The 21101-nt window shown below is 41.0% G+C and overlaps 1 protein-coding gene across 1 annotated transcript; it reads right to left on the reverse strand.

Annotated features, from left to right (window-relative positions):
* Nucleotides 1–1552: 1552 nt before the first annotated feature.
* Nucleotides 1553–21101, reverse strand: RND3 (Rho family GTPase 3). The gene is made up of 5 exons (XM_081052071.1): nt 20647–21101; nt 20093–20180; nt 8536–8645; nt 5290–5424; nt 1553–3613 (listed from the first exon to the last, which is right to left on the reverse strand). The coding sequence occupies exons 1-5, from the start codon at nt 20794–20796 to the stop codon at nt 3362–3364; spliced, it is 735 nt and encodes a 244-aa protein (XP_080908197.1). The 5' UTR covers nt 20797–21101; the 3' UTR covers nt 1553–3361.

Consider the following 21101-nt stretch of genomic DNA (forward strand, 5'->3'; position numbering starts at 1 on the left):
CCTTATAGGAGGTGATTTTTCTTTTTTTTCCTCCTAATAAAACGTAATTCCCAGGATTATTTCTAAATTTGCACGTGAGGCACATTCCCTATAAAACTAGAATCTTCAAAGCAACTATTCCTGGAAAAGATGAATGGAAGTGAGAGACACAAAGCCTCAGAGTTTGAAACTCACCTTTTGGTATTTAAAGAGGTATTAATCATGATCATTAATCAATAGAAAGGAATGTTCACAGAATGCTTAAGAATAAATGTTTGCTGAAGCAAAAAGTCAGAGGAGAAAAGGAAGGCATATGTGCCCAGGGCTGAAGGCAAATTTTTTTCCTTTTGGTTTAACAAATTAAAGCTGCTGGAAAGGAACAATACACCAGAGGGAAACATTACTGTACAACCTATAAAATACTGCCAAGGTCAGCAGAACCTCAGCTGTTTTTTTTGTTCCCCCTGTGCTAGTCATTGTTGAGAAACGAGTTTCTTGTAAGGCTGATTTAGATATTACACTTGGAAGTTACTCAATGCCAAGGATTAGAAAAAGTACTTTTATTTCCTTTACTACTTGCTGACAAGAATGAGTTACAAACATTTTTGGTAATTCTGTGCTTTTAAAAATTTTATGAGGCTCTCTTATAATGTCAGAGCTCTAATTCGCTCATGCTAGATCCTTGGGTTTTCCCTTTGGTTTTTGCTTCTGAGAATTATTTCCAAGCAAGTAACTATACTTCAATGATTTCTAAAGCCATTAAACAAACAAACAAAAAAAAGCCACAGGATGTAGTTTTCATATGAAGTGACTTAACTGTGTAGAAAGAATAGCTGAGTTTTAAAGTCTCTCTTTGAGTATCTTTGGACATTTATGTAAAATTTATATGTGTGTAAGAGCTTTAGCTACAGACAGAACCTACTGGGTTTATGAGGACCCAGGTCTCCCTTGGTCCTAAGCTATTTCATGTTTCCTTTACATCTTTCAGATCACTGCAGGATCCTATATCATCTTGTCCTGTGTTACTGAGATGCTGCTACTATAAACAAGGCCATTTTGGTTTTGCTTTTTTTCCCTCCCCCCTTATCGTTGCCATGGTTGGGACCTGGGTCATCCATACAATTGACCTCTGTGAAAAACAACATGCATTGCAAGGTGGATGGTTGGGTTAGAGACTGAGGCTTGGGGCCCCAAAGGGCAGGGAAGCAAACTAGGCTCACATCAGAATTAAACCTATGACCTGAGACTGCATCATAATGTGTCACTGCTAAAGTGTTCAAGGAATGTCCACATTTTCTCTAAGTTCATTCCAGAAAGTATCATGGCTCCTTTTATCTACGTTCAAATCACTTAGTCTAATTGTGGCTCCATTTTCTTCCTGTGATTTGAAATCATCATGAATACCCTTCATGTATGCAGATTTATCTTTTCCCAAGAAACTACCTCTACTGCCAAAAATCAAAAAATCCCCAAGCCCACTAGGTCAGGAAATGTGAGGCCAGATTCTGTACTCATCTCTGTCAAAGACCAAAACTAAACACCTAAATCAGAAAGTAGATAACAGAAGGCAGATCACATTTAGATAAAGACATGGTTACTTTTTTATTTGAAGAAAAAAAAAGTATGTTTTAATAAATACTGTGGAAACATTGACCAAACAAACATACAAATTGACTTCAACATTTTAAAAAATGCAACGAAAGTTCTGCTTTTTAACAGTTATAACTTATTTTCTTTTTACAATATTTAAATACAGAAAGCACTTGCCAGCTATTTTGTAATACTGCCCAAAGCATAATGCTGCATCAGTCAAAGCATATTATGTTGGTAAAACATCTGTATTTCGTGGGAAATGACTGGAATGGTATTTTCTTGCAGAGACAAAACAAAGTGCTTGTAAGACACAGAACTAAGTGTTGTAATTACCTTAATCTCCTCTCCTGCCACAATGTAATGGGAGCACAGCTTCAACACTTCAAAAATGAAGCTTTATCATTGGAAAGAAAGCTCGTTTTCAACAAGCGCCAACAATAAAACAGGTCAGATCTGGTTTCTTCTCGGAAAGAAGCTCTAAAAGAAACTGGTCACAAAACATCTGTAAACTATTTTAAATGCTGATTATTTTATGCAACAACAGCAATCAAGTATTGAACATGGGCCTTGGCAGAATCTGGTTAAGTGAGGTTTAGCAATCACTCTCTAGAAATGGCTAGCATAGTGTCAGAACAAACATTACATAATTTTCCTCTAAGGATTCTCTAAAGCTTGGATAAGAGAGTCCTTCTCTTATCCTGTTCATTTTAAAGAAAGTGAAATAAACCAACAACAGATAAGATGCTGCCAGCTTCGGAGTTTCATCCCCCAAATAGCAGGCCTTTTTGCTTTGTACTTAATTCCAGACAGCTTTACTCAAACTGTGCTTTCTGCTACTATTCCTTCATTCATTATCTCTTCAGGTGAAAATAGTACCTACACGTTTTTCCCCTTGGATCACTCTATGACATCAAACCAAGACACCTTTTATTTGACTTTGCATTTTCATCAACGATGGCAAAAAATAAAAAAAATAAAAAAAAATAAATCACAACTTCTTTTCTAAACAGCGCACAAAAATATTACATTGAGCAATTTACCACTTTTTAATGACAATCACAATGATGAACAGAACCATCAGACTGAATAAAAATCGACACTTTTTTTCTATTTGATCTATTCAATCTTTGTGGTGCCCATCTGCATATCTTGCAAGACCGCAAAAGCCTTTCTTTAGAACCATCTCACTCATCTATCTTCAGGAAGGCAAGATTTCAAAGCCTCACAAACTTTTCCTCTGGATCTCCCATGGGTCCTGATACAATTTCCATTTTAATGATGAGCTAGAAGGAAATTAGATCACATCCTCTAGAAAACTAAACGCTAAGGTCACAGTGCCAGTTCCCCAATGAGGACGGTATATTAATATATACTTTTTGTAAAGGAGATTAAAACATTTCAAAATCAAATCAAAGTAGAGATTCATGATTAGATTACAACAAAGAAAATAACGCAAGCACCATTCAGAGCTGGATTTTCCTTCTTGGAAGTACTCGCATGCCTCCTCATCTACCTTTAGCCCATTTGAATCTCTCTTTTTTTGGCATATTTGTTAAGTCACACTTCAGAACTCTTCCATGTATTCACTTCTCACCATTTTTCTACATACCGAACCTAAGGACAGGATTCCAAAAAGATGAGCATCCTTTCAAATGCCTCCTAAGCCTCCAGAATATGTGACTTGGGCTGCGCACTTCATTCAGACTTCACCTTTTTGTTTGTTTTGCTGTTGGTGTTTTTTTTCTTTTTACACTAGATTTCCTTGTCCTCATTAAAGGTAACAGGAGATTCACATCACAGTACAACTCTTAGCTTTGTCCTTTCTTAAGTCCGTAGCAACTGCTGAGAGTTCTGGTCTGCTGGGCATGTGTGAAATCCGCTTTGTGGCCCTCTGTGACTTGTTCCGCTTAACGTTTTTATTTGTCTTGTTTACGCATGCCAAGGTGGCGACGTGAAAAATGTCTCTGACGCTATTTTCTGACTGTAATGCTGAACATTCAATATAGGTGGCTGCTCCTATCTGTTTGGCCATGTTTGCCCCCTGCGAAGTAAAAGAAGGGAGTGTAATCAGCAGTAAGTCTTTGGGGAAAGTTATAAAGTGCCTTCTAATACCACAAAATAATAATGCATCGCAAAACGTTTCTAGTAAGTTAACAGAATTTTCCAAGTACTGCTGCAAAGAATACCAGTTTTTAAATTTGAACTGCCTTATTTATTATTTCATAAATATTTGCAATCAAGACCCAACCCTAAGATGCTCAATTATCATCACTTGGTAGATAACACTTGACATCCCAGGGGTGATAAAAGCTGATCTAGCATCATTGGGTCATCAATAAGTGAGGACCGCAATCATCAAACAGTGCGAGATGATTCACCTTCACTATCGATTGTAACCAAGAATAATTTAGACACCTAGGTCTTCCAGGTCACAGTAAAGTACAGAATTACCCAGAGGATCTTACTGTTGGAAAAAAGTCAGCTGAAGATCACAAACGTAAATGCTGCATTTTGCACATGATTCTGGCAGGTGTAATTTGGACCCTAACTGCAGTACCTCATGGAACTTTTCTTGAGTGTATGTATATAGTAGCACTCAAGACTAGTCAACAGGCTACACAAAAAGCAAGGGAAAATGATGGAATACAGAATTTTGAAATGTATGCAATTAAGTTTCCAAATTAAATTAAGGAAAGGAATAATACTGTCACGACATCAGTAACTAGTAAACACAAAATATGTGATTTCTAAATGTGGACCATAGAACTCAGTGTATATAAGAACATGTGCATCAAGACAGCTTATGAAATAATAACTTTTGTTAATTAGAAGTAGGACAAAGAAGACTGTAGTATTTAAAATAATGAATACTAAAAAAAATTCTAGCACCTTCAACATGAACTCTTTATAGAATCTTGTTGTAGGTTTTAAGAGAATAAACTTCTGAAACCAATTCTTGTCCTTTCTAAATACTTTGGGGAAATGCCTGAAGAAATGATGATTCTGTAAAAGACAGTTTTATGGAGTGTTCTATTTTAGTGGCAATGACTTTTTTGTTGTTGTTTTGTTTTAGTCTTTTATTGTGCTTCTGAGTGTAAGGTAAAACGAACTCTCTCTTAAAGAGTATTACTGATTTTGACCACATTCTCTTTAATTCCAATGGGAGTTAGAGATATACAAGGTAGCATGTCATTCACTGCTTATATCCTCTATAGTCAAGTACAATATGGTTACTCTATTAAATCAAGAGAGTGTTCATATTTTATAAGATTTTTTCCAAACTTGTCCTATTTATGCATATACACATATGAATCCTTATACACTAAAACCACTTTAAAAATACTGGAAGCTTTTTGAGAGAGTCCAACATCAAAGCATCACTATAATTTCAGCCAAAACTTTGCCCCAGACCACTCTGGTATTCACATTGCAATCTTGATATTAATCCAAGCTATGGACTTCCGTGAAGGAGCTTAGTTAGATGCTTGTTGTGAAGGCATAGGCCCCAAACCACGAGTTTTTATCGGTGTTTACAGAGGTCACAACCTGGACACATGATGCTCATTCTGTATCTTAGTAACGGGTCTTGGCACGTGGAGTTGTCCACTGGTTGAGCCTTCAGAAAAGTGGCTACTTTTTATTTGATTTACTATGAGTAATGTTCCATTTCTGTCACTCCTTTTAAAATCCTCACTGGCATGCTGACAACATACATACCTGGTCATAAGACACTGGTGTCTGTCTGTGATTTGACAGCTCTACTAATGTACTGACATCTGTCCGAAGATCAGATTTGCAGCCAACCATGAGCATTTTGGTGTTGGGACAAAACTCCTGGATTTCACCTTTCCACTATGGGGGAAAAAGATGAAAAATTAACAAAGTTGCTGACATCCATATAATGGAAAACAATTCCTCCACTGGCAGACATTGTAAATGGGACTCATATAAGACATTTAAAAGAAAGTGTCACTTCAGATGAAGAAGCAAATTTGCAATTATCTTCTAAGTAGGTATTAAGTTTTACTACTTTTTAAAGTGGGTCCATGAGGGAGTATATATATATATATATATATATATATATATATACACACACACACACACACACACACACACACACATATTTCTGCGACTAAGTATCTGTCCCTACTGCAAAAGACTCATTGGGTGTTGTCAGAAGGTAGCTTCAATAATTTCTTAATTATTGGGGTATCTCTGAAAGATAAAAGTGCCTTAAGAATAATTATGTATTCTAACAAGTGAATACATCCTCAGATATTTTGAGCTGACACTTCCCAGCACAGAAGGCTGGGAATAAGGCAGAGCCAACAGAAGCACAGGTAGGTATGCATTCACAGATCCCATAAAGAAATATGGAGCAGCTTCCATATGAGATCTCTATTGAAATGTCAGGGACTAGAGATCAAATTAATAAATAACGTCCTATCTTAAAGGAGCTTCCATTCGAGTGACTGAATCAACAAAGACTACAGCATTGCAAAGTCTCATCTCTTGGGTTACTAGGAAGGCATCTGGAGTTAGTTTTAAGTTACATAAGTTGTTAAATATTTCAATTTAGTCCAATCTGGCTTCTTGTTTTGTGATCTAACAAGGATTGTTAGAACCTCCAAAAATGTCTGGCAGGGAATTCCAACTGTTCCCTTAAAGAGCAAACAGACGACTTTTTGTGGTTTTACTTCCTCAAGCTTGAGATGACCATCAGGATGGGAGCTGGGAGTTCAGAGTGTTCACAGGAGAGCTCTGGCTGTCGAGGAGGAGGGATCACAGGGGCTGAGACCAGGAATCCATGCCTGACTCTCCCTTCCCACATGCACAAATAGGTATTAAGTGCTGTACTGCATACTGTGGTGGTCACAAAGACGATTAAGCATAACTGTGCCTTCCAGAAAGAATTCACAGAAGAGTGGGGGTGATGAAATCATGTATATATAACACTAGATAAGAGGGACATTCTGCAGGAATAACTTAAGAGGAGACATTTCCAGCTCTAGATGTGTATTGTGAGCAATGAATTCTAGTCCGAAGTACACCAGAGGATTGAAGGGAGTGATACTTTCCATAAGAGCCTAATTTATCCGCCAACTTCCTGCTTCCCTTGCCCCCCCCCCTTCCTCCCCTTCCTCCCACAATTATTTAGGAGCATCCATCATGTGCTAGAGGGCACTGGAGTAAGAACTGGAAGGTGAATTGAAAAAAAAAATGATCTATGCCACTTTAAGCCACTCTAACCCCTTTGATATTCAAGGCTTAAAGGATTCAATTAATCAAGACAAACCATGGTAAGGGTTATCACACACCTTAAACTTCACATGAATGTAAAACACACTCATTATATCTTTAAGGCCAGAGTCACTATTCATTTTGGTCTTAGAAGACGAAAGCAAAATTTTAAAACAGGAGCAAGGCTTTTCATCATAAATTATGCATAAACTGATGCTACATCAAGTAAAAACTCCAGTAAATAAGCTAACTCTTTTATCTACAGACAAGCACTAGACATGTTATGTTGCTCTTCAGCTGTGTAATGACTCTGGCCTCCCTCTGCATGTCAGCAATTCTTTACAAGCAGGGAAGACAGAAAAGGTGTATTCCCACCTGTATCTGACAAACATGAGTATCACTTGCGTTAGATACACATTACTCAAAATTGAGTTAAAAAGCAAAAGAAAAAAAAGAGCCTTTGATCTTGTACGAAATTCCTATTTCATTGAACTAAGCGTGTCATGTTTAGTAAAGAGACGGGTGCCGATTCACCCTTCAAACTCTAATTTTATGACACAAAATACAAGCAGTCAAACACGATAGGGAAACATAAACTAATAAAAACAAAATATAAAGAAACTGCCTTGCATTCAACTATATCCTCTGTCTAAGCGTTAGTGCACGAAGAGAGGGGCTCTACAGGAAGGTCTGATTCTGAAACCCCCACAGCACTCCAGGCCAGGACTGAGAAAACAGCTAGTGGCTAATACATGCTGATCCATGGACAAGCATATGCCTTCTGTAACTACTACCAGAGGTGGAGTCCTAGGCTGGTGGAGGCCAAAGAAAGCTCTTCCTTCCTTGAGGAAGCACTGGCCTCCTCACGACCCGGGACCCACCTGCAACAGTCTCCCTTCCTCTTGACCATCTCCCCTGGTTCCATCCAGAGCTTCCTCACGTCCTTTCTCTACCCGCACAATCTCACTTGCCTTTGCCTCCAGAAACCAGGTAGTACGTGTTATCATCCAGAACACGATTATAACTATTGTTTTTATCAGTGTCAGTATCTGACATCTACCTGATCACAAATCTGAAACACACCCGTCGAATATCTGAAACATACACCTCATTCCTCGATGTTAGTTCTATTTTGGTTTCTAACAAATAACATCACGACTGAAACACAGCTTCTTTATTAAAATAGATACCGTGTTTCCCCGAAAAGAAGACCGGGTCTTAATTAACTTTTGCTCCAAAAGACACATTAGGGCTTATGTTCAGGGGATGTCATCCTGAAAAATCATGCTAGGGTTTATTTTCCTGTTAGGTCTTATTTTGGGGGAAACACGGTACTACTGCATTCATTTCACTATCTGAGTTGAGGTTGGATGTAAACCTGTAAACTAAGGCACAATTTATAGGGTAAATGAAGGAAGAATGAGAGACATGCTTGTCAGTAATCAGATATAATTATTTTTAGCTTCCCCATTTCCAGCCAAAGGATAAACACAGAGGCTTTTAATAGAGTATCTGTTTCTTAAAATGAAATAAAATTTCATCATCAAAACTGGTGGCACACATGTGTGGAAACCCCATGACTGTGTGACTGCCCTTTGCAGTGTGCTAACAAGAAAATACAAAGCAGCACATTAACTCGAGTGATTGACCTCCCCAGGCAACCATGTTTCTGTTTCATACAGGAGCCAGTACTGAACTGTGTCATCATCCCCCAGCACTTGCCTTTTTTAGGACACTGTCCAGAGTCTCTGGCCTACTGATGTCAAAGCAAATCAGCACGGCGTCTGAATCTGGGTAAGACAGGGGCCGGACGTTGTCATAATAAGGAGAACCTGAGAAGACACAAAGATATACAAGTTTTCAGATGAAAATCCCCTTTTGTCTGTCATCCATTAACTGCCCGTTTTCAGTTAAATCCCTTGAATGTCACATGGCAGGCCCCACTCCCACCTCGTCTAATTCTTGGGAATGAATGCAAACAAACAAAAGCCCAGTGGTAACACATTCATTTCTACTGGAAGAGGAAAGAAGCCTCCCTGGTGTCTGACAGGAATTCAAGGGGAGGAGCCAGACTCTTCAGTTGAGGTTTGCACAGTTCAATGAGTAAAGCCCAAGGCACCTGGGTGAAGTACAGAAGTTTCTGGAGCCAGATGGGCTGGAGGGCTAATCTACCTCCACCACTAAAGGAGGGGGCAGGGTAGCTTTAAGACTGCACTGATTCTTCATTCATAAATGAAGATGACAACATTATCTACCGGGGATTAAACAAACCCAGGCAGGGCCTGGCATTTGGTAAGGGATAAACTATGGTTATGGTAGTGTTGCTGCTATTAAAAGCTGAGTGGTAATATGCACCATAAATGGAGCTACTTGTTTGGAAAGAGACCAAAACTTGGGATTGCTCTACAGTAGGATGAAGGTGAGTGGGGGAGGGAGGAAAAGGGTGGGGTCAGCTGAACAAAGAGAACAGCAGTAAACCACATCTGTGCCACTCTGTCAAAGTTACAAGTTACAAAGTTACATTGACCTTTGAGCTTCCTTACTTAAACTTACCCCCAAACTTTATATAGACTCTCTTCCTGCTACAACCAAAGCATGTAATAAATGCCATATTGGATCATGTCACTTTTTTATACAGCTCCATCTTTGGGAAAGACACCAAGAGGCATGATCCAGGGATGTCAGCCTGAGTTAAATCGAGGGCACCCTAAAGGTTCAAGTTACTGGTCAATTAATTTAACCACAGAATCCTCTGTTTAGGAAAGTTCTTCCTGTCTCCTTTAGGAATCCCAAAGGATTAGCAATTACATGAGGCCGATTATTATAAAATGATGTGACTATAATATTAAATACAGCTTGCCAATGCTATTTTTTTAAATCATTTTCAGTACACTGACATTTCAGGGGCATAATATGAAAATAATGTTACTAGGGAAAAGATATATATGTATGTATATATGTATTTGACTCCAGAGTAGAGAAAGAAAACCTAAGCCATGGAAATCTTTTTGAAACACAATTTCATTTTGACATCACCTTCCATTTCTAGCAGAAAAACATGACATGTTGTCTCTTGATAAATCAACACCTCAATAGTAAAAGTCACAAGGAGAGAAAGACTAAAGAAGCTTTTAAAATAATCTTTTACATTTCTATCAAAACAACACTTTCCTTGAGATCTAGAAGTTACTGTAGTTAGGGGGCATCATCTTCTATTCCCAGTATGTTCTGGATCCCTAACATTCACTTGGGACAAGGATCACCGTGGCATTTTCACTAATTGCTTTAGAGATAGAGAGTGACAACTTCATACCAGGTGTGTCTACCAAGCAAGGAAAAAGGGAATATTCTAGGAATCAGAAAGGAAAAAAGTGTGACCAGGCACAAAAAATCTAAGCCAAAATTTTTCATGAGCGGCAGTAGCTCCCTACCCACATCTGGAATCAGGACCCTGATGAAGCAGACTGACAACTGAAAGACATTTTCCAAAAGCTCAAAGGGTTTAGAGTTTTGTTTGTTTTTTAATGTCATTTTAAACATTAAGGCATATCAGAATGAGGATATCTCTGAAAATGACAAGCTGTGGCTCCTCCCATTTCAGTCACTTAAAGAAATCTCAGGTTAAGAGAATAATTCACAAATAATTCACAAATTTAAACATTATTGAGAGGCATCAGAAATGACACGACTTATCACTATATATGGTGGATGTACCAGTATTTCTGTATTCTGTGAAGTTCTTTCTCAATTGCAACCTCTCCTGTTTCAGTGTCCAAAGTCTAACTATGACACATATCCTGCTGTAAACATTAGGGAATCTCTTTCCAAACACAAAGTCAGAACATTCCAGATCAGAGTAGAAACCTATGTACATGGGAATTTCCTCTGCTCTTCAAAGTTAGCAGGACATGAGCTGACCCCAAATCCATAAAATCAGAACTTTCCAACAATGAGGACTGTCAGAAACCTACCGAGTCTTCAGAGACCTCCTTTCTTGGAAATCATTCACATGAGAAAGACTACTTTGCTGTGGTTCCTTTTCAGTCTCAATCAGACCTGAACTTGGGAGGACAAGCATCTCCAGGGGCCTTATTCCTTCAGGACACAAGGACTTGTGACTTGTGCTCAATGACTAGAGACACCAGTCCTCACTGCTAATCTCAGATCTATGACTACTCTGCCTAATAATGGAAACCATCTTTTCCAAATACAAAATTCAGGAAAGACAGTTGGCAAATGATAAAGGTGTTAAAATACAGTCATTAAAATTAAGACTACCAAGAAAATGGTTCCCACATTTAAGTCACCACGTGGCTGCAGAGAATACCCCTCCCTCCCTTTGTGCGCTGGGTTTCCCTCCCTCCCGCATTTTTATGGCCACAAAGGGGATCTGGCTTTGTGTTCCTTGCTTACTAGAATCAAGCAATCTGCCTGAGTGCTTAGTGAGTACACCCAAATATCTGCAAAATTTCGACACTGGCCAGACTTAAAATGAAAACTATTTGCAACTTACACCACATTCTTATGGAGGTTTGTTTCTGCTTGTGTTTTTATTTGGTTTGATATATTTTGAATGAAAGTACACACATATGCAAAGGTTCAAGAAAAATAAACCACCTTGCTTATTGAGGTAAAGAGGTACATTTTTAGGAGCTTTAACAAGATCTCATTAGGAATGATCCTGCTCTACTAATTTTGTTAATGAACAAGACTTTTAGATCAACAGGAGTACCAAAAGGTAGTAATAAAACCGGTCCCCACATTTATTAGTTATAAGCCTAATCTGTCTAACCACTAACTACAAGAGTAATATGTCATTAAAAATAACAAGACCGCTTATTCATTATATTTTTGATGGAGTAAAGTTAAAACTCTTTTTGGATTAAAAAAATCTCTTGTCTCTATTTTTGTCATAGTAAACACACACACACACACACACACACACCACTAATACAGAATTATAAAATAACTGTCCTACCAGAAAAAAACTTAACAATTCATCAGCTAAGCAGAATCTTCAGGAAAAAAAAAAAATCCTGTGTAATTTAACAGTGTTGACTGTCTTTAAGCACTTTGCATTCTCCCTCTTCTCTTCTACAAAGCCCAAGCTACTGCACAAAGGAAAGCGAAGCCAGAGAGGGCACAGTGTAATCACAGGCATGTGAGGGATAACTCACCAGCCAGGAAAAAATGAAAAGAAATTCCAGGAATGCCCGTTAAGTGAGAAGCAATGTGGGGAGGCAGGAGTGACACCAAACTGAGGAAAAATACCTGCCCTTAATGCCTATATCCCTCCAGACCTCCAGAAAAAGTCTTAAAACATTCTGTTAAACCAAACAGCAAAACATTAACTATCTCTCTCTGTCTCTCTGTCTCTCTGTCTCTCTGTCTCTCTGTCTCTCTCTCTCTCTCTCTGTACATGTATTTTCAAAGATGCACGTGAAAAGCTTTCAGGGTAACTGTAGAACTAAACACAAGAAAGAGCACTGAACTTTTCTTATGTAGGAAAGTACTGAACTTGAACTGCAGTAGATACTGATATGTATACCCTAGTCCCCAAGAATATCCTACAGCCAAATTCAGTAGTAAGTCTAGGTACTGAGCTTTTGCAAGTAAAAACACTATCTCCGCATATGGAATAGGCTTCACACATATGGAAATCTCAGATGAAGCATTTCTTCTCATTGTACTGAATGAAACTTTAGTAAAGCAAACAGCACTATTCCAAAGTCCTTTCTAAATTAACCAATCAGACCATCAAGGGAAAACTTCAGGAAAACTCCATATTGGAAAGAAAACAACTACACCACATTTGTAAAACACCCCACCATTAACGGGCTTTGCTCTTTGCTCCAGAGTAGGTTAGAATAAGTGCACATTTGTGGTTCTCTGAGTTCCTCAAGTTTGGCACACATCAGCAAAGTTCTCAAAGTCTTTGAAACTTCAGGTCTACCCATCTTTGTCTTCAAGGTTATGAATTCTGAGTGAGAGCAGTAATTCCAGCACAAGAACAGTCACAAAGTGCCTCACCCAGAAACTAATTCTGCAGACACATACCTGCCTGCTTCCGTCATCCTTTCACAAAGATAGAACATACCATATATGTACATTATGAAATGTATATACATGTAAAAGGATTCATGCCCAAAAGGGAAGCTTTGTAGAACCTTTTACAAAACCTGTTCAAACACTGTGAAACTCTATAGGAGTTGGAGAACTAAAATCTCTTCTCATTGAATATTACATAAATAGAACTTCTTTTACTTGAATCTTAAATTGGAAAACGTCCCTTTCCCCCCTAAGAAATTCCTAACAAGAACAATAAAATTAGGAATATTACGTATTTTTGGCAGAGAAAATGGATTAACTTTTGGTATTTTTAGGGACCACCACGAGAACATCTGTACCTAAGAACAGAATGATCTGCAGTTAGGACAGGACTGCATTTCCACCTGTCACCTCTATTCAGCGTGAAAGCTTCAAATTAGCAACAATCTCAACAATGTGAATCAAGTCTGGGCAGAACTTGTGTGTCTGGCTCAGACCTAGACTCTGCTCAACTCTTTTTCAAACAGTCTGTCCTACAAATGCCATGCCGGCAAATATGCAACAAGCATTCCCAGGAAGGATATTTTGTTTGTTGCTTCCATAAATTCAGATTAATGGGAATTATGAACAGCTTTCAGGAAAACTTGCGGGGGGAGCATTTCTGTGTTGCTATAAAAATAGAGTCACTGTTTCCAATTTTGGGGAGGCAGTGCAGGTATGCATAGTTGGAAAGTCAAAGAGGCAGAAGTAAGATTTCTATTTTGGGCTGTAAATAAAGCTGTGAGTCATACTTAAACTCCTAGTCAATTTATTGAGATATTTATCCAAATATCCTACTTAAAGTAGAACCATGATAAAACATAGGACTTTAGGAATAAGAGTAGATATGCGTAACTTTTCTTTTAAATTACATCATTGAGTAACAGATGAAAGATTTTTGTGTTCCACATAATACTTCAGTCCATGGAGAAGAGTTGCACGAATAAATTTGCCTTGCCACGTACTACGCCATCAGGCTCATTTTTCAAAACCAATGTGCACAACACCTGGCCAAACTTCAGAGGCAGCTTACATTCCATGATAATGGAATTTTTTTGTGGGGGAGGGGGTTGTCTCTGAGTAAAGTTGCCAATATATAGCGACTGAGAAGACATTTAAAGGGTATCAGAAAATGGCTGAGGCACAACTAATTCATTTGACACAGAACACCAGGTACCGTGATCTAATTGGAGACCCTATTGGTCCTCAGAGCCCTCTCTACATGCAAAAGAGGTGGATTAATGAGAAAACATCTGGTTATTTCAGGTGGCATCAGAATGACCAATCTGGATGCCTCACTGAAATGTGCAACTGAATAAGAAACTAGATAGGAGAAAACCCAGCACCAAATGGGGTTTAATTTTTTTAAAAAAATCTAGACAGGTGTAGACTTAGAAATTTGATCCCCAGTTTAAATCGAAATTGTTGCATGGTGGACACATCTCCAAACCAAGTTGTTTAATGTACTGCTTATTGGAAATCTCCATCCAAATATCAGAGCTTTCTGTTTTGCTTTAATCCATACCTCTTAAAAGAGTTTCAGGGAAAAACTCAGAGAGTTGAACCTGGTTTTGAAACTCTAAGCTCTTAGGGATCATTACAACCTTATTATCTATCTGGTTTTCTGCAATTTTGCCCTTGATAGTCAGTCACATCACAAGCACCCATGTGTCTTTTTGGTTTCTTTGTAAATTCTTGCCCTGGTTCTCTCTTTACCAAGGGTTAATATTCTTCAACTTTAAAAATCTTGTTTCCCTGTTAGCCATGAAAAGTAAGCCTATTTGCACGTGGGAGGAATGTTAAAGACTTAAGAACTGAGTCAACTTCTAGACATAGGGAAGGAAGTGTGGTGGGCTTCAATAAGCAGTGAGTCAGTCAGGGGCTTGGGCTGGCCCTGTGGCCTTCCAGGATTCTTTGCATCTTCTAGTTGCTAGGTGAAACCAGCTGTAAAACCTGGGGACTCACTCTCCTATAAACAAGCACTATAGCACCACAGAGAAGGCTCTTAGGACCTTATCCAAGGCAGAAGCTGGTCTTGCTCAGTTTTGCACTGTTCTGTCCCTGTTCCCACAGCATCTAGGAGAGTCCATGCACAGAGAGAAGGCCCTAAACAATGTTTACCAGTTTTGTAATCATTTCTGTATGTCTTGCCTTGATGTGTTAATTTACATGTTAAATCACCATGAGGCATCTGTGATGGCTTTTGAAGCTCCTTTTCTGAATTACTTATATATTAATCTCCAACACATCTGAAACATTACCATCCCTGTTAAGAAATGTGTCTATAAACTGCTTGTCACCAAGACCATTCTTAAAACTTAACATATAAGCTACAAATATAACACGACAGTTAGACTTATGTTTGTAGAGGAGTTTGTCCTTAAAGTCAGACCATGAGTAATTAATGTTTTCTCTTCCCTCCCTTTTTCTTTAAGTATAAAACTTAAAGAATACAACATTCTCTGTTAACAGTGCTAAAAATTAATATAGGAAGTGCTAACTTTAGCACTTAGGGCCTAAAAGAAGCTTGTATCATGACAAGATTCAAAAGAGTGTTCATGAGGCAATAGCACAGTTATTGTGGCAGAATTTTAGCAGCTGAATTGAGTATTTTAAAACTAATAATATGCCTTAAATAAAATGTGCATTAACTTGCCTTGGTTAAAAAGCTGGCATGAACGATTAGTGCTGCCTACATCACACATGCTGGAATTACACTGCAATCAAATCACTTAGGAAAAGATGTGGTGATCCTTAGATGACAGAGTTTCTATTTTTAGTAGGCATTTGGCTCCATGCTACAAATTGCCTCCATTCTTGGCAAATGTGGCAAATTCTGAAGCACGTGGTATTAGAACTATTTTGGTCTAATTTGTCACCCACAGTTTTGCAGAAACTCATTGAATTTTAAAATCATTCAGAGCGTTTTTGCAGCTATTAATAGAAATGTTCACCTTACCATTAAAAAGGAATATTTCTCATTAAAATCATGAAATTATGGATCTGTATCCAAAGACTATCTTTAACCCCCCTACCCCCCCCCACACACACACATTTATGGTGACATAGGTAAAAGGTTTTGTTTACTTAAGTCACTGGCATGACTTTAAGCTGCCATCAGAAGTCAATTGGCCAAGTGGCACTGTGGTTGCTTTAACTGGTGTGTGCACTGGGGATGGGAGGGGTGAGCTGTTTCCTGTCTGAGGAGGGTCTATCAGCCACTAGGGATACCTGACAATGGAAATGCACTACAACCAGGTGGAACAGGGCACTTGGGTTCAAGAACTTGACAAAATTGGCTCAGCATAGGTTGAATGTGAGCTACACTAAATGGGAAGAGTTTCCTTCTCCCCATTCCCTGCCCCACCTGGACTGTAAGACTCCTAGGGGGCAGGTCCTATTTTAGTTAACACTGCATCTCTAAGGCCTGACACAGGGGCTGCACATACCAGGTGCAGAAAAAAAAAGAAGGGAGGAGAAGGGGAAGAAGAAGCAGGAGGAGGAGGAGGAGGAAGAGAAGGAGGAAAAGAAAGAGAAGAAGGAGAAGAAGGAGAAGAAGAAGAAGGCGGCACTGTTAAGTTTTTGGGCCTCAAAAAGTGGGGAATGAATTATCTTTTCTCTTGGTGCAAAGAGGCCCCACAAATCCTACTTGTACTTGTTCTTTCCTATACAAGAATTGGCAGTTTTATCTGTGCATATCCTATGACTACTGGAGGGACGAGGAGACCCCTTAGGAGAAGCCTTCCAAGTACAGCTGCCAGATAAGAACCACTTCTGTCTCCTAAATGTTAGCCCCTCTGCTAGGCGGCTAAATGAACGTGAATGCCATTCAAAGGACAAAGATTATGTTATCTCTCGCCTTATGTAAGAGAAGTTAGGTACACCTAATTTTTCCCATAGTGATCTCTAACTTTTACGAAGTTCTAGAAAGAAAAAAACAAACTGACATTTAGGACTTTAGAGACTTGTCTTAGATCTTATCTCGAGTTAAACTGCTAGCAGTTGGAAAAAATAAGTGCTTCAAGAGGCATCAGGTATATGCAATTATTTTCATAACCTGAATTAAACAAATGTCTTAGCGGGTAAAGAAAATGTCACACATTTATCAAAAAAATAATCCTGTTCAGAAATTTTCCATTGAGATGCAATGGAAAAATGTTAAAGACACTTGAAATGATTAGCTGCTGATGAAATGGTTCTTGCTACATGTATTTTGCTCATGAATGACAAACCGTTTTTTGGTGACAACAATCTATTCTTAGAATTTAAGCAATGCTTGGTGACTGTGTTTAATTAACTAACATTTCGCCTCACTATCATAATGGGATTCTAATTCCCTAATGACTTTTTTCCATTTGTATAAATCTAATTTCAAACTAAGATTTCATTATTGAATAATTTGCGGTGATATTTTCTTAATCACAGTTTTTTCCAAACCTTTATATTTTAGTTAAACATGCATAGGTTTTGTGTCGTTAAATAAAAATGCAAGTGATTATCGTACTGCAGACTTCATTTCAGGTGATTATCTTTAATTTGATGAAAGGCAATGTTTATAAAGTTGCCATTCGTTGTGCACAGGTAATTCAGTGATAATAAATATCAGGAATCTCATCTCCTTGGAAACTGGATGTGATTAGTCATTTGTTTATGTGACAGATTTTATTGTGTGATTACTGTGTGTAAGGCACGCTGCTATGTATGCAGAGACTACAAACCGTAGAGTCTGAATTAAATACTTGAAAATATCTGAAGCGATATTCATCTGCACATATGAAGCATAGCCTACAACTATGAACTGCCCACATTTTTGTTTTCTAGCCTCTGAAAAACAATGTGCCTTTTTCTCTCTCTAAAAAAAAAAAGTCAATTTAGGCCTTTGGGCACCTAATCTAAAATCTCTGTTGGTGGTCCTGTGACTCTGGAGATGGTATGTGTATAACCCAGCATTCCTATAAGCCCATCCATGCCCCCCACCCCCCACACCAAATGAGTCTCCTTCCTAAATCCACCAGGAAGCAGTGGCTGTGTTCAGAACCTGGCCTGCTTTGTGGGTGGTGAAAATCCCAGCATGGGATGCCAGAGCCACTGGGACTAAGAGCTGAAGCCAACCAGCATCCTGGGAAACAAAAAGACTGGCTTGTCCAGTGTGCTAAAGCCAAGAATTATACAGCTGGAAGAGATCCTGCACATTATCTGGCTCTCTCTCCTCTTTTTTTGTTTTTTTTTCTTCAGATAATGAAATGAGACTCAGGGAGGTAGGGGATTTGCACACAGAAATCCGTGGTAACCAGTAGCTAAGATCTAAACACAGCTTTGTATCGATGACTGGATCAGACCCCACGCCTAAATACTTATGCACTGGGTCCAAGAAGGGCTTGGGAGGGGGAGTACTGGTGTTAATTATTGGTACCAAACCAGCTGTCCTGCCCACTAGGTTTAACAAATACCATGACATGTCAGGAAATTAGAACCCATTAAGTACTAGGCTCTGTAAGAATTCTGATGGGAAATACTTAAGTAAGAAAACAATAGAATATTATCAACACCTTCCCTATAATTGTGAGACTGCAATCCCCAATACAAAACACGGTGAGGTTCTGGTTCTGCTGCCCTTGGCGAGGCTCCAGGAAGAGCCCGACTCTCCAGGGAGAAACATAATCGGTGTTTCTTACTGCAGAACTCACAGCATCTGGCACCGACCAAGAGAGGCGCTCGTGGGAGATTTCGCGCTTGTCTTTGTGCAAGGACTGCCTCTGGCGACCCTGTCAGCCCGGCCCCTTCCTTGTGCTCTCAAAACCCGTGTCCCTCCTGGGCTCCAGAAGGTAAAGACCAGGGTTGTGGGGAGCTCGTATTGCCCAGAAATAAGCACCTCAATGAAGCCACTCCCAGCAGAGCGCAGCTCCATATCGGGGCCTCCCCGCCTACCAGCAAAACCTGCGTGTTGGCACTCGCGCTAGTTTCGCTGGGATTTGGCTCGGTTCACCCGCGGCAGCCCAGCTCCCTGCAAAAACTCCCAGACATACGCACAGGGCTCTTCACCCGGCTTTCCCGGTGGCTCCACCTCCTCCAGTGGCAACATCCTTCTTGCAAGGGGCACTCTTTAGCTCCCCGGTGCCGCAGACAGGAGCGGCGGGTGCCTGGATCCCAGACCCAGATTCCAGATAGTGCCCTCCGCCCTCACCGCCTTAGACCCAGGCCGAAGCCCTAGAACCCCTAATAGCCGCGCGCTGTAAGTCTTCTCTCCCTGTGTGTGTGTGGGGGGTCACCGGCCCTCCCCACCGCTACACGCCAGGTGGATGGGTGGGCGCGTGGGAAGGCGATAATCCGGCCTTGAACCCCAGACCCTAGAAAATAATTCATCACGACGCCAATAATTCAACTGGACAGGAAGGTCAAAGGCAAATAGTGCGGCCTGCGAATTCGTAGGCTGGAGGAGGGTGATGCAATAGGGGTCAAGGGGGAATGGCACGGGCGGGGGGAAACGGCAGATCACTGTGGGTGGGGGCGAGTAGAAGGCAGCTCAGCTCTGCAGGTCCGCATTGGGGCGGCGCTGGCGGGCCGGCGGGCCGCGTGCTGCCCAAGCCGCCAGAGCATTCTTGGCTGGAAGCGTCACCAGCACAGAGACAGCCTGCGCTCGCTTTACTCCCCCCATCCCCAAGGGCGGGATCCACACGTAACTGCGTCGCTTCGGGGATTTTCTCCCACCTCCCATTTCCCACCACCCCCGCCGCCCAGAAAAGCAGCAGGTTAGATCCTGGAGGGGTGCCCGCCCGGAGCCAAGAGGTTCTGGGGCGGCGAGGGCATGACCCCAACAGAGAGCCACCTTGGCAGCTTCGCGGAGACTTCAGCGCAGCCCTGCCAGCCAACCGCTCGGTGGCCACCCGGCTACAAGCGGTTCCCACCGCGGGGGTCACCCTGCCGGCACACGGCGCCCTTGACTCCCCACTGCCACCCCTCACCCCGTTCCCACTGTCGTACCCCGCCCCCACCCAGAAGGGACAAAATTATCACCAAGCAGGGACCTCGGGAATCCCTAGGAAAAGGCAATGTTAACGGAGGGACGCTGAACGCGGGCGGCGCGCGGGCCGGTGCTGAGAGCGCGCCAGGCACGAGGTCCGGAGACCCGCCGAGCGACGCGGAGCGGCTGGAAATCAGCCGCCAGCACCACGCGGTCCGACGACTCTCTTACCTGAAGTGTCCCACAGGCTCAACTCTATTCTTTGTGTGTCGATTTCGAAACTGGCCGTGTAATTCTCAAACACTGTAGGGACGTAATTCTGGACAAAATGGACAGAAGGACAGAGGGCAAAGACGTTACCTTAAAATGCACGACCCAGGCAGAACCCCCTCTGAAAAACTGCCTCCAACTCAATTTAAAAAAAAAAAAAACACCGGCACATACTAGGTCAGACGCTAAATACGGGGGACCTTTACCTAAACTCCTGTCTGACTCCCGACTCGCCCCACCCGGCTCTCCAAGACAGGAGGGTTCAAATCGCCCAACCCCAGGTTTTGCACACAGGATCCGACAAGTTTCGGAAGCTAACAGCGGAATGTGCAAGCACATCCCAATCCCAAACGCTTCCAGCCCATTTTCCCTCTCCCGGGAGTATAACTAGGGACAAAGTAGTAAGGGGTGAGAAAGACGGCTTTAAAAAAGAAAAAACGGGGGAAAAGCAAAAGGGAAACCCACCTGGAGACGGGGGGGGGGGGGATCCCGCGTCTCCTGCCCGCCACACTCACCTCTGGGAAGCAGTCTTTGGCGAAGACGTGCAGCAGCGCGGTTTTCCCACACTGACTGTCTCCCACCACTACTATCTTGCATTTCACGTTCTGATTAGGATCCATGATAGATTTACTGGATAATTTCTGGCTGGCTCTTCTCTCCTTCATTGATCTTGCCTTATTTTCTCTTGGAACAGGAATTTTCTCTTTAGAGGAAAAAATATATATATATATTTCTCTCTATATAAAAAAGCAGATACAAAAATAAATGGCAAGGCTGGTGGGAACCCCTGAAACGCGGCCCAGACGAGGAGAGCTGGAGGAGTAGGCTCGTTACTCTCCTCCACCAAGTTTTATGCCTGACTCCACACCGCGCTTCCCAAGTCCAATTCCGATCCGACTGCTTTGTTTCACGCTCTCTGCGCGGCTTTATACGCTCGGCCTTCCAATCCTCTTCTTTCTCAATGAGAGAA

This window comes from Rhinolophus hipposideros, assembly GCF_964194185.1.
Source record: "Rhinolophus hipposideros genome assembly, chromosome: 6".
In the NCBI taxonomy this organism is placed as follows: domain Eukaryota; kingdom Metazoa; phylum Chordata; class Mammalia; order Chiroptera; family Rhinolophidae; genus Rhinolophus; species Rhinolophus hipposideros.

Bases quoted from the DNA above. Each gene is read 5' to 3' on its own strand.
- RND3 (XM_081052071.1), bottom strand. From the start codon at position 20,796: ATGAAGGAGAGAAGAGCCAGCCAGAAATTATCCAGTAAATCTATCATG. The intron at 8,646-20,092 runs GTAAGAGAGTCG...GTGTCTTCTCAG, and splicing joins GAGCCTGTGGGACACTTCAG to GTTCTCCTTATTATGACAAC. The intron at 3,614-5,289 runs GTATGTATGTTG...TTTACTTCGCAG, and splicing joins CACCAGTGTCTTATGACCAG to GGGGCAAACATGGCCAAACA.